The 12,954-nt window shown below is 42.2% G+C and overlaps 1 protein-coding gene across 1 annotated transcript; it reads right to left on the bottom strand.

The window, feature by feature from the left end:
- Positions 1 to 297: 297 nt before the first annotated feature.
- On the bottom strand, positions 298 to 11,786 carry mmp14b (matrix metallopeptidase 14b (membrane-inserted)). Its single transcript, XM_005933660.3, has 10 exons — positions 11,227 to 11,786; positions 4,898 to 5,046; positions 4,693 to 4,815; positions 4,289 to 4,596; positions 3,672 to 3,833; positions 3,327 to 3,487; positions 3,081 to 3,219; positions 2,834 to 2,984; positions 1,830 to 1,945; positions 298 to 1,718 (listed from the first exon to the last, which is right to left on the bottom strand). The coding sequence occupies exons 1-10, from the start codon at positions 11,323 to 11,325 to the stop codon at positions 1,228 to 1,230; spliced, it is 1,899 nt and encodes a 632-aa protein (XP_005933722.1). The 5' UTR covers positions 11,326 to 11,786; the 3' UTR covers positions 298 to 1,227.
- Between the last annotated feature and the right edge of the window lie 1,168 nt (positions 11,787 to 12,954).

The raw sequence follows: 12,954 nt of genomic DNA, 5'->3' as shown, positions 1-12,954 counted from the left end.
CGACCAATATGATCAGTAAAGGTGAACAAGGCAGGCGAGAGAAAGATTTTATCAAAGTTGATCAAAGACTAAGTGAAGATCAAAGCACATGAAGCCTTTTGAAATTACTTTATTTTTGTACGAAAAGCTTATAAGTGAGTACACACACACACAGTTCTGATTGAGAAGGCTAGATGGTCATCATTATCACTGTCACTAATGTTATTATTATTATTGTTGTTAATCTAACCCCTGACTAGCAATGTAGCACCATGATTCGAAAAATTGTACAAAAGTAAGTACGATGACAAAAAGGAGTCATTTTCAGGTCTTCAATTTATTTTCATTTGAGATGGATTCAAGGTATAAAAAAAAAACAATCAAGTTTCAAGAATACATAACCCCATTTCCCCATTCACTGTTCCCACATGTATAAAATTAAGGCCACTTTCAAAACTGTATGTCACTGTCCAGCAGGACTTTTTAATGACAATATACAAAAAAAACATTCTTTACATGGTGGACGACAACAACAATAATAGTAATAGTCATAATAGTAATGACAACATCATTTATAATAATAACAATAAAGACATTAATATAAAAAAAGAAAATACACTGTTGCATTTACTGCTTTACTCTGATAGGAGTGTATCTCATGCTTCATAAGGATGCAAGCTAATGTTTCCCTTTTATTGTCCCTGCTGGCTCCTGACATGTTGCTTTACTGGAAGATTAAGAAACACAGATGACTGTGCCGCTGCGGTTTCCAGGATTTTGTGTTTAAGTGAGGGTGTGCAAATTAAAAAAAAAGGGCACTTGGCCGAGCGATGAAACAACGGCGTCTGCTTACGCACAGAAACATGCTGAAATGGATGTCATGAAGACGCAGGTTCGAAGTGGAAAATTCACGAGAACACAAACACTGACCACTGACAAAAACTAAAAATATGACATTGAAAAAGGCTAAAACAAACAGCAATGAGCTGGCGTCAGTAACCGCGAGAAGAGAGGCAGAGTCAGAAAGGAGAAAATTGGAAAGAGCTGAGTGGTTGAGAGATAGAGTCAAAGGAATCTGGAAGTGGTAAGAAGAGTTGAAAATGCAAGTCTGACAGTTTTCCTTCGGCTCTTTCTCCTGTTCCGTCTCTTTCTGTCCTGCTCCCTTATCTGCGTCGAACGTTCTCCACCGCGTTTTCTTCTTCTTCTCTCACCTTCTTTCTCTCCTCTCTTCTGCCCCTCCATCTCTAACTACACCTTGTCCAATAGAGATCGTTGGCAGTAGAGGAGTCGGCGGGGGGTACCGTAACGACGGAAAAACAGCAAGGCTGCCAACGTTGCGATCACACACACTACCAGAAACAGCGGCACAACAAACGCCGCTGCCCCGCTGCCACTATCTGTCTCAATAACTTTCACATCAATTTCCTCCTCCCTCTCAATCACCTTCTCCCTCTCTCTATCCCTCTCTCTATCTCTAGTTCTGTCTCTGTCTTCCCTCTCTCTCTCCCTCTCTCTCTCCCTCTCTCTCTCCCTCTCTCGCTCCCTCTCTCTCTCCCTTTCCTTCTCCCTTTCCTTGTCCTTGTCATGTCCACCTCCGCCTCTTCCTCCATCTGTCTTGGGGTCTTCATTGGGGCAGCCCATCCAGTCACGAAGGGCTGATTTGGGATATCCAGGCTCCACTCGCATCACCTGGTTGTTGAACTTCCAGTATTTGTTGGCTTTGTAGAAGTAGGTGTACGCTGAAGGGTGGAAGAAAGACGTGTAAGTAAAAGACAACATGTACCAATAACTATCCAGTCACAGTAAGATGTGATGAATAATCTAGATAATCTGACACATGCCACCCTTACCTTGATCTTTGCTCATGAAGGCTGACTTGATGTTATCAGGAACGCCCTGCCACACGCTAATAGATTTCGGATAGCCATCGTCAACTGTCTGGGAAGCTTCATTGAAACGGTAATAGCTAAACAGGAAACGAGAGGAGAAAAAAAAGAGATATGGTGAACTGATGATTCGGCCAGAGCTAGAAACTCTCCTCTTTACCCACATAAACAGTTGTGGATGGACTCTGGTTTTTCCTAAAAGACCTGACATTACACTTATCTTGGACTCGTCTCAAACTAAATACACGACTCGGTTGGACTTGAGAACAGACATAGACTTGGGTTTAGTTTTGGATAGCTTTAAACTAGTTCAATTAAATTGAACCTGCCACAGATTACTCAGAACTTGAGTTTTCTTTGCTTTAAATGGTTCAGAACTTGGTGTTGATAGACCTGTTTGTGCCTACAGGACTTGAAGCTAGGCATTAGTCTTCAAACTGGTGTAGACCATTTGTAGTTGACTTGTGTAGAGTGACTTGACTTAACTTAAGAACTGTCCTTACAGACCTTAACTAACTTTCTTGACTTGCTTTCTAATGTAAAAACTGCACAGCCACAGTCAGTGTTGTCTCTGCAGACACTGCCGCTCAACTACCACGAACTCTTCTAGAACCAAAACGACCGCGAGCTGAGGTCTTAGGAAAAGTGCAGTAACTATAGTAACTATAGTAGCTATATTCACTTTATAATCCAACTACTACAATTCAACTGCCACATGTCATCCACTTTTTATACCCATGGAAAAGCTCAGCAACCGTAACAGTTCCCTCAAGGTGAATTTTCTTGTTTAACTGAGAGGCAGATTTGGATTGGATGGTAAGTGTTTGAGTTTACATGTTTTAACCTCATATGGTCAAAACATATATTTTACTGGCGGTGATGTCAGGGGGAGTTTCCTTGTAATCACCTACTTTTGAAACTTCTGCATATGATAAACACACGCACACACAAAACGGACAATGACTAACTTGTTTCCTCTGAAGAAATATGTCTGTCCAGTGGGAGTGTAGTAGAGAGCAGCGTCTATTCGATCTTTGGGAAGCCCTGTGCCCATCTCTTTAAGACTCCTGGGGTAGCCAGAGTCAAGAATTGATTCGGTGAACACCCAGTACCTGTCCCCTGTAGAGCAATAAAACCGAGGACCCGAGAGATGTTTTTTTAATTTCATAATAATAGTAAAACAATTTCTTTGCAATATGTTAAAGCCAGACTTACCTTTAAAGAAAGCAAATTTCCCATCATCCCTTTCAAATGCAGCATTAACATGAGTGGGCAAGCCCCTCCAAAAGTGACCAATTGGCATTGGGTATCCATCCAACACGTGGTTATTACGCACCCGCCAAAACCACTTATCCTGATAGGGGGAAAAAAAGAAAGAAAATTCTCAGAAACTTACAAGATGACATAGACAACAAGATAACAATCTATAAATGGCCCAAACTTTCTCCAGCAGCTTTTTACCTTGAACACAAACATTTCTCCCCTGAGGATGGCGATGGTGTCAAAGTGCCCATCGCAGATGTTGGGGCCGAAGTGAGGCTTGTCAGGTGAATGTGGGGGATCGGGGGGGTTGTAAGGTGAACGCGGTGTTACAGGTGGGGGCTGTGGACCTGAGCCTGACCCTTTGTGAGTAAGGACATCGAACATTTCTTTAAACGGCAAAGCCTTAACTTTAAAGCAGCAAAATAATCTGTTTTTATCCATCTTTGGGAAGCTGTTACTCATGCTGTAATTTACAATGTAATGTTTCGGGTTAGTCTTTTCCCTAGTGTAGAATGATGATGATTAATTGTGATTTTTACAAACCATAAAGCTGCTGTATGCCTCTGCGGTCATCATCTGGAAGCTGGAAGTTCTCAGTGTCCATCCACTGGTAGAACGGAGCCATGATGGCTGAGGGGTCGTTAGAGTGCTCGAGACCCATGGCGTGACCAAGTTCATGCACAGCAACGAGGAAAATATCATTCCCTGAAACAACATCAACAAGAAAAATTACAGTTTAACAACTTTTTTACAATTAGGCCAAAGTGTTAGACATAAAGTGGGAGGATTTTGAGACAGAGTCCTAAAGGAGAATGAGGAAAAAGTGCTGTTTCCTTATTTTCAAGTGACTCAGAAGCACACAACTAGACACCAAGTAGTTAAAAATAAAATCATCAGCAGCTCATGTGAAGATGTGTTAGACTCGAGGAGCTGACGCTGCAGTTTGTGTCTGCTGCATTTTGTGTCTGCTGCATTTTCGCACACAGGTATTCACTGCCTGAAGTGCACAAGCACAAGCTGGGGCCTGTCGCGGCTTAGGTTTTGCTTTTGACAGCAAAACAGAGTCAGAGAGGTCCCCTCCCAACATTTAAGTTTTTCTTGTGTCAGGTTTTGGGGAATTAGTCATCTATTGAAATTTCAGTTTCAACATGAAACTTTACCTAACAGGTCCCGGTTTCCAACTGTCCACGGCTCAGCCGAATCAAAGTGAGTGTCTCCACCGATGCCAATGCCAGGAAAATAGGCGTGTGCCAGGAATCCCCCCTCGCCATCAAATGGGCTGCTGTCACCGTGGAAACCCTCAGCAAAGAATATCATGATGTCAGCAAACTCCTCCACTTTGTCCCGTATGTAGCTGTAGGGAATTTCCCGGAAGCGAAGCGGGGTGACGCCCTCCCACACCTTGAAGGCCTTCCTGATGGCCTCGTAGGTCTCATACTCACCCACCTTTGGGGTGTAGTTCTGTATACTAAACAGTGTGTTAAAAAGGCGAGACAGTTAATTCCTTTTTACAGAGACATAATTGCAGGCTGCTTCATGTTTATTTCATAACTCTGTAACTTACGAGAAAGTGATCTCTGTCTTGGGCCACTTCAGGCCCTGGATGGCGTACCGCTTCCTCCTCAGGTTGCTCTTGAGCTCAGCACCAAACTTATCAGGGACCCCACAGCGCGGTCGCTTCATGGCCCTGCCAGACAGTAAAACACACCGCGCTCATGACAACGTACGCTTAAATGTGCTTGAAAAAAACGACACTGCGTGATACTCACTTGACGGTGTCTGCGTCAAAGGTACCACTGACAGTGAGGCCGTAGAACCTCTGCATGGCAGCGATGGCGGAGGAGATGGAGTTTGGGGAGCGAAGGGCATGGGTTCTCAAGTCCCCTGGGGGAAGGTACCCATACTGTTGTAGCCATGACTGCAGTGGAAAACAGGATAAAAAAGGAAAACATGATGAGAAGTCTTGCACAATATAGTGAGGAAATTCCACTTTTAGCAAAGAAACAAAAATGAAAAACAGACACAAAAACACTCCACACGTCACCTGAAAATGTTGATCATTGGTTACTCGGAATATGAGAACAGGATGTTTTCCTGCGACTGCGATGAAAACACATTCCACGCCGACAGCAAGAATAAGCTCTTAAATAACTTCTTTCTGTGTTTTTGTATCTCGTAGCCAGAGGGAGCAACATCACTTTCAAGCAACTGGCACGTCTCCATGTCGTGACTAAACACAAAAGCTATTCAACCATCAACACTGGACTCTCCAGTATGTGTGGACTGAAAGTAGAACTGGCCTGAGGAGCCAAAAAAAGCTTAAGACAAGGACGGCTCAGGTTTCATCCAAAACCCCGACACAGACACTGAATGAGGACACAGTTAAAGTTTAAAACTCATGTTAGTCTGTACCTACATCAGTTCTAGCTAAAGTCATCGAGTTTGTACAATTCATAAATGAAAGCGGTTTTTTAAAGCATTTGGAGAGCATATTATGATGGTCACCGAGTTCTCTGGTGCTCCAAATCCCTCACTCTCAGCTAAACTTGACCTTATTTTCCCCTGGAAACCCATTTGCCTGCGGTGCTGGTTTGACATTTGGACCGGTGCCGACAGCTCTGCTACGCACCTCTCCCACACAGCTTCTCCTGAACTCCTTCCCTCTCAAGCAAGAGACGAAAAATAACACTGAGGCTATTGTGAGCATGGTGGAAACCAAGACCGCTCTGATATTCTCCTGTACAGTGACTTTGTGAGCTTGTCGTGGCACGTTCAGGAAGCGTTTTATGGTTTGGAGTTGCTAATGACTTTTGTCTTTGTTTGGCAGAGCCTGACGTGACTTTGCAGCTTAGCGGGATCTATTATTTCAACTGGATTCAGAATTATAGGCGCAGTTGCTGTAGAGTATGTGCAGAGAAGGACATTGGGAAAACAGAAGAGAAAAAGATAGGGAGTGTCCCAGGGTGAGACTCAGGCCTTGGGCAACCTCAGTCGAGGTCTCCAGTCAAGCAGTAAAGTCAGTCAGTAATTTAACTGGGAATTTCTTCCTCGTCGCATCCAAACCTCAAAGTCAAACTCTTCCCCCCACGTTCATGTCTCTGTCTTCGCCTCTTCACTCCACCCCTTCTCCTCTGCCTCATCCCTCTCTTATGGAAAACCCACAGACTTGAGGGTAAATACTCATGAACAACCACACCCTGAGCCGCTCGATTATTGTTGTTAATGCCTATCTGCTGCTGCTAATGGATGCTAAACACAGTTAAAGCTAAATAAATCAACTCGCTTATTTTAGAGTTTTCCACTGAAAATGTACAGTAAGTGAATGTGCTGATGTGGTTGTCCGACTCTGGGCTTTAGGTCGGTATTGATGCTCCTGATGTTCATTCAGCTTAACTGTTTGGCCCTGAGCTGAATGGCAGCTTTGGAGGAAGTTGCAAGTCTAATCTCTGCCTCTCTGTCTGTCCTAGAGAGACATGGAGGTCTACGTGTTTAGACTTTACTCCTGAATGAGCCCTTTCTCGTCTTGACTCACCCATGGAGCTCCAGTGGACACATAAAGAGTCACTGTTACAGCGCGGCTGCATGAGCGGGAAAAAGAGGAGCACAAGGAAGGAAAGATGAAGGCTAGTGGGATTTAGAGGTTGTAATTAACGGTCATAATGAAACGCCTGCAGTTTGCTGGGATAAACAAATAAAGGTTTTGCTTGTACCAGAGTCAAATACAACCATTACAACCATTAGCAACTTGGATAATTTGCCACAAATGTAAGAGATTTTAAGGCCTGATTTGAGCTCGAAACCATATTCTTCCAGTTCACACATTCCCTGTTTTCTTTTCTACAAAAGGCCCAATTTTGCCCTCGGCTCAGTCAAAAGACTTCTGTTGAATGACACCGAACACTTGTTTTAACTTTAAGGCTCCCACGCCCCATTCATAGGTCCCACAGGTGACTCTGACAAAGTCTTATTCACTGTCGCACCACGCTATTTTTGCCCACGGTAATAACTGGAGCAACTAAAGCAGCAGCAGGAAGAGGAAGTGGTGAGTATTTAGAGAAGAATAAGAAAGGATAGTCTAAACTAATACAGTCTTTTGATGTGAAGCAGTGGTTTCCAACTGCCCCCCCCCCCACACACACACACATCAACTTATTTACTACCAATGATTTCAAAGCTCAAATGATATCATGTTTCCCGTTCCTTTACATGTTTGTGGAAAAACAAGGAGGTGTGACAACTGACTTAGTGTTAGGCTGTCCATTTTACTAGATTTTTACTACAATTTGAGTAATGAGCAACACTTTAAACTGATGCCTGGAAGCACTTGTGTTAAATGTAGTCATCACCCCTTGATATTTACCCATGCACAGAGGGAGTAGGAAGCAAAGGAACCTTGCCAGTCCAGCACTTTGATGTAAAGCTCACTCATGTGCAGCGACTGACTTTATTGTTTAATGGAAGACCTACAAGAAGCAGACAATGTTTGCTGTGGATGTTTCTAGGCAGTGTGCTCATTTTGCATAGGATGAGGAGGAGAAGAAGAAGGCATAGTTAGTCAGTTGTTCCATTTGCTGAAGGCCAATGGAAAGAAACTCTGGTCAACAGCGATGGGAGTCCAACTGAGGCATGCTCAGTATAAAGCACACACACAGGGCAAGAGAGCTCATCATTACATATCCACCCACTCCATCCAGAAAGCTGTGATATTCTGTCACATGTCTTAAATGTATGAAATTATGACTCCCACTTTATGAGCAACAGCAGGTTATGGCGCCCGTGTGTACTTCAGGGAGTTTATTGTGGGTAGGTAACTTTATTAACTTTTTCTTTTTTCCTCTACTTTATAGGCATTTGCCTGCTATGCTCTTGACTCAGGAGGGCATTTACAACCTCTCTGACCCCTCTGGCCAACAGCTCCTGAGCACACACAAGCAGAAACCCCTTTGGTTGTGTGTAATCCCCCAGCTGGTGTCTATTAAACAACCACTCTCTAGCCAACACCAGAAAGAGCCGATGACACAAGAGTGGAAAAATTCATCTCTGCCAGTGTCATTTGAGGAGTCAGTCAATCCCAGGAAAAAGGAAGAATTTTATCCTAAAAGAAATTTGGCCTCTTTGTTTTAGTTACAGGAAATGACATGATGACTTTGAACATTACCTTATTTTCAGTTAACACCTTTCCCCAAGGAAAGACCACCCACTGCTGATTATTAAAACAATGGCTTCCTGGAAACGATGCTCTCCTGCTTCTTCTAAACGACTAACAAGACTAGTCCAGCATGGACTAGTATCAAGTTACCTGTGTAATTGTTCTCTTTGGGAACAGAGGGAGTGTGACATCCAGTACACTCACACAGGATGTGTGCATGACAACTATGATCTTTATCCTGTCTCGTACAGTTGGACAGTTGCTTCATTTTCCATCTTTTCCAAAAAAGATTGCATCACGCCCATCTCCACAATAGCCCCCTTTCTGGTCTGCGACAGGCTCCTCAGTGTCCTCCCTGCCTCGCTTTCATCATCTCATTTCATGACAATTTCATGACAATTAGCTACGAGCTGAAGTCATTCTTTGTACTGAATGACCTCGGCTTGCAGCCATTTCTGCAGATTCGAGCACAGGGGGGAAAAAAAAGATGTGTGTGTGTGATAGGCAGGTGGTTGCTGAGCTGCCCACTTCCTGTCTCTACCACACGCCACAGGAAATGAATTGTGTCCACACAACCTCTATATCACAAAACAGACCCACTGACCAACACGTAACCACTGATCTAATTTTATTTATTGTTAATAAAAAAATAAATTAAAAAAATCCCGCTGACTTGTGGGTTTGTGGAGGCAGCATATGAGGTCAGATTTCCTCAACTGTATGGAGAGTTTGGTCTTATGTTAAAAAAAGAAAAAAAAAGAAAAAAAAAGCACTTTTTGACCATAACTTAACTAGCGATGGAAAGGCCCGCTTCCTGCGGTGCAGACATTTCACATGTTTATCATCCTCATTAACTTCCTTATTTGATTGCACACTGTTGACTGATGCTATTCGTGATGAATGTGATGACAGAAAAGGGTTTTTTGGGGGGGTTGCATGACTTATTATTTTCCAAAGAAATAAAACAGGCAAGACATGTTCATCTAATTAATTGAAGTTCTTCACCAAAGCCCAGATGATCTGCAGCATTACTCGCTTTAATTAAAGAGGCTTATTATGCTCTTCCTTATTTATTTATTTTATCCTGTTATAGCAGTGCATACTCATATTTAACAAGGCCAAAGTTTCAAATGATGAGGTCAGTGTTTACACAGGTAATCCCAGTTGAGCAAAAGCTCAGACTGCTGTAAATACTGGGTTTCAAATCTGTTTTCTCCTCATGGTTCTTTATGATGTAATTGCCAGGGGATATCCCTAATATGGGCATTTCAGATACACAGCTCTGCCTGAGAAAGTTAGTCAATCAGAAGAAAGCTGACTGAACAGAACAGAGTCCTTGGAGCTAAAAGTGACGTTTTTTCAGCAAGCAGATGAACTGGGTGACAAATAAGATTGAGAATGTGAATTATTTTAAACTTGCAGTCGTGCAAAGTAACAATAGGAAATCAACTTTCATACTAGTATTTTGAAATTATCAGGTCAAATATCCACTTTATATCTGGCCTTTATCGTACTTGTGGTTCACACCGGTAGCTAATGCACTTTTTTATGAGAAAATTCTGCACCGTAGAGTATTGGCTGTTAAAATGTGCTGATATGAAAAAATTCCTTGAAATCTGCTTGCCTAAAAGGAGTTGACTTAACCACAAGCCCATCTTGACAAAATGTAATCAAATCTTTCCCAGAATAAGAAAATATTAATCACTTAGATTTACTGCTGCACAGCGTGCGTGTGTGGAGTTAAAGCGAAATTATGAATTATGTAGGCGACACATTGTTTACATTTTTAGCAGATGGCGCTTTGCAGTCTCTGGTCTAAATGTAGGTCAATTGAGTAACTTTGCTCCATTTTCTTCCACTGGCATAAAGCTGAGCTATAACTGCATTGGTCACAGGCAGGATACTCCAGGCGCCACTGTATGTAACAAAATATGAATTCTTTGATGTCCTGTGTGAGCAAGACCTTGCCCTATTTTTTCTAATGGCACTGAAGGAAGCAGGTGTGTAGGAGTATCATCACAAAGTCACTTCCTGGAACATTAACACAGAAGTTCCTAACTTTGCTCTGGTTATGGGATTTGAGAGCTGCTGATTCTGCAAGAAGAACAGACCTAAACAGACAAATGAGATCAGAACAATACAGAAGAAGATGAGAAAGGAACAGATGTGAACAGCAGGGGAAAAAATCTCAGCTGTATCTGCCTTGATAGGAGCCAGCGCTGTTATTGGAAGATATTGGAAAACTTTTAGTGCTCAGTCTGTTGTATTTTTCCACAGATGAGAAAGGGTGAGATGCTGCAGAACCTCTTTCTTTCTGTAACCCCCCCTTTGGTGCTGTACTCAGACATAACTCAGGACAGATGTCAACAATTACATCTCCCCATCCCTCAGTCCGTTCCCACAAAAATTGCCTCAGTCTCTGCAGCGACCACAATACAATTGAATGCATTTCTTTTGCTCTGGCTCCGCTGCTTTTGCCCTCTCAGCATTTCTGTGTTTTCACGAGCGTTATCATCATTAAGGGCTGCTTCCTCTAACCCAGGGTCAGAGCCCATTTCCCATATCCCTGTGCCAACAACAGTCAGCTGCAGAAATTATTATCAGGATGCAAAGTTCTAAAAAAATTCTGCATAGGAATCATAAAAAAAAACAAGCTCCACACAAATTTGAAAGATGAATATAAACAAAAATAATTGCTATGTATTATTAACTCATAGATAGAAAAAGATCTCCTTAACTTTAATTATAAGTCACAACTGTCTAACATTATTAACTGTTTTAACTGAGTGCATTTATTGGCGATATACATGTTCCAAGTGTACAATATCTATGCCTTTATGGAGTATTCATCCAGTTTTAATCCAGTTTATATTTATCCAACTTTAATCGTTTAATGCGCATTTAAAACTTTATGTGGTTTTAGTCCTGCATTCTGCATGTTTTCCTCACCTCTGGATTGAATTGTCGCTCCGTCGCTCCCTGCGCGCTCAGCTCCCACACCACCGCCAGCAGCAGCAGCCGGGCTACCGATTTCAGCTTAGGTGCCATCAGTCAATTCTCAAAAAACTTAACAAACGAAGAAGATGTCCTCGGGAAGGTTGCACGATTCTCTCTCTCTCTCTCTCTCTCTCTTTTGTCAGAACATTATCTGTGTGGGGGAGGGAAGCATCCCATGCGCAAAACTTTGGACTTCGCGCAAAACACACAAAAACTGTTTCCCTGTGGTTGCCAGGACGATTTAAACTATTAGACGTGTGTCTCCAACATGTACATTCTTCTCGTGTTTTGGTGAATTGGCAAGATTACAATAGGACGTTACTTGAAAAGAGAACTGTGTAAAGGGGCTCTGGAGCCGCAAGCGGTGCGTACTTTATGTCCAAATTCAGCTTGCGGTCTGCTCCCGATGTTGCAGCCGACTTTGATGGAACCGTCCTTACTCCTCCTGTCCTATCTTTCTTGTCGGTTTATTTTGACCCCCTCTCTCCTCTGCAGACGTGGTAGTTGATAGCCTACTTTAGTTGGAAAGTAAACCACCCCCCTCCGAAATAAGCCCGCCCCTTCAGAATCAACCGGATGACCCATCGGACTTGGCACGGCTCCTCACTGGGACTAAAGCGTTAATGCGCCCTAAACTGTAGGAACCTTGTTGTTTGCAGAAGCGAGCAGCTCAAGCTATTCCAAATAAGGACAAAATGCAAAAGTTTATCTGGGAATGTATTCAAGATTTTAGTTATTTTAGTGTGATCTGTCAGTACAGTCATCTAATTCGCTTCCATATATGTGATAATAACCGATCATCTATATCTGCCATCTGCCATCTCTTCAGCCAAAATCAGCCTTTTCCCTAAAACCTCGTTTCAAGCCGAAGATGGTAGACTATTATGTTGCTGCTTTTTAAGTCTTCTGATCTTTAACATATTAATTTTCGCAGATTTTTATAAAGGGTGTTCAAAAAGTGCTCAAATGCACTGTAAACATCATATAATAATTTAGCTACACGAAGCAGCAAACTGTGCTAAAAAAGGGGGGGAATTGCGCCCTCCAGTGCGCTACTTGTACACATCCAAATGTGTGCCTTTTGTCTTGCATGCTTTTCTCATTTCTTTTTCTTTGTCCTCTGTGAGTGTTGCATTTGTTTCCTTTCATAACTGCAGTCTTGTTTAGTGTGCATGTGTTAAATTCCTCTGTTTTTTCTTGCCGTTCATATAAGATACAATAATTAAACAGGAGCACTCAGACGGATTAAGGGCTTTACTAAAACGTTGATGTTTTAGGCTGATGTCAGCACTGGTAATATGGAAATCCCCAATAATGCCATCTGTATTGTTTCACAGATCATTTGTGCTGATGTCAGTATTTTTAATATAAATCGCATATAAATCATTTTGTGTCATTGTAAAACGTGTAACATTGTGCTGTTTTAAAGAGCTCAAACAAAGAAAGTGCTTGTAGTTAATATATTGCTTTAAAGTTTGGAAATGATCCTATGGAAACTGAAGTGTTTTCCTAATTCATGTGACCCTGACCTTTGACCTATGACCATGAAGCATTACATACTAAAATGGTGTATTTTGTTATCTTTTTCCTCATGACTGACGCAGAACTGGCTGAAATCTTTGGCTTCTAAAAGCTGTAAAGACCTGAAATTTTATGATATAGTGCATGAAACATTATGGC

Source organism: Haplochromis burtoni, unplaced genomic scaffold (genome assembly GCF_018398535.1).
Source record: "Haplochromis burtoni strain Fernald_Lab_line unplaced genomic scaffold, NCSU_Asbu1 Contig_172, whole genome shotgun sequence".
Lineage (NCBI taxonomy): Eukaryota > Metazoa > Chordata > Actinopteri > Cichliformes > Cichlidae > Haplochromis > Haplochromis burtoni.
The sequence above is the reverse complement of the archived record's forward strand: the minus strand, read 5'-3'. Positions and strand labels throughout refer to the sequence as shown.

Coding starts and splice junctions, on each gene's coding strand:
- mmp14b (XM_005933660.3), bottom strand. CDS start 11,325: ATGGCACCTAAGCTGAAATCGGTAGCCCGGCTGCTGCTGCTGGCGGTG. Junction 3,488..3,671: donor AGGCATACAGCAGCTTTATG/GTTTGTAAAAAT, acceptor TTACTCACAAAG/GGTCAGGCTCAGGTCCACAG. Junction 3,220..3,326: donor GAGAAATGTTTGTGTTCAAG/GTAAAAAGCTGC, acceptor TCCCCCTATCAG/GATAAGTGGTTTTGGCGGGT.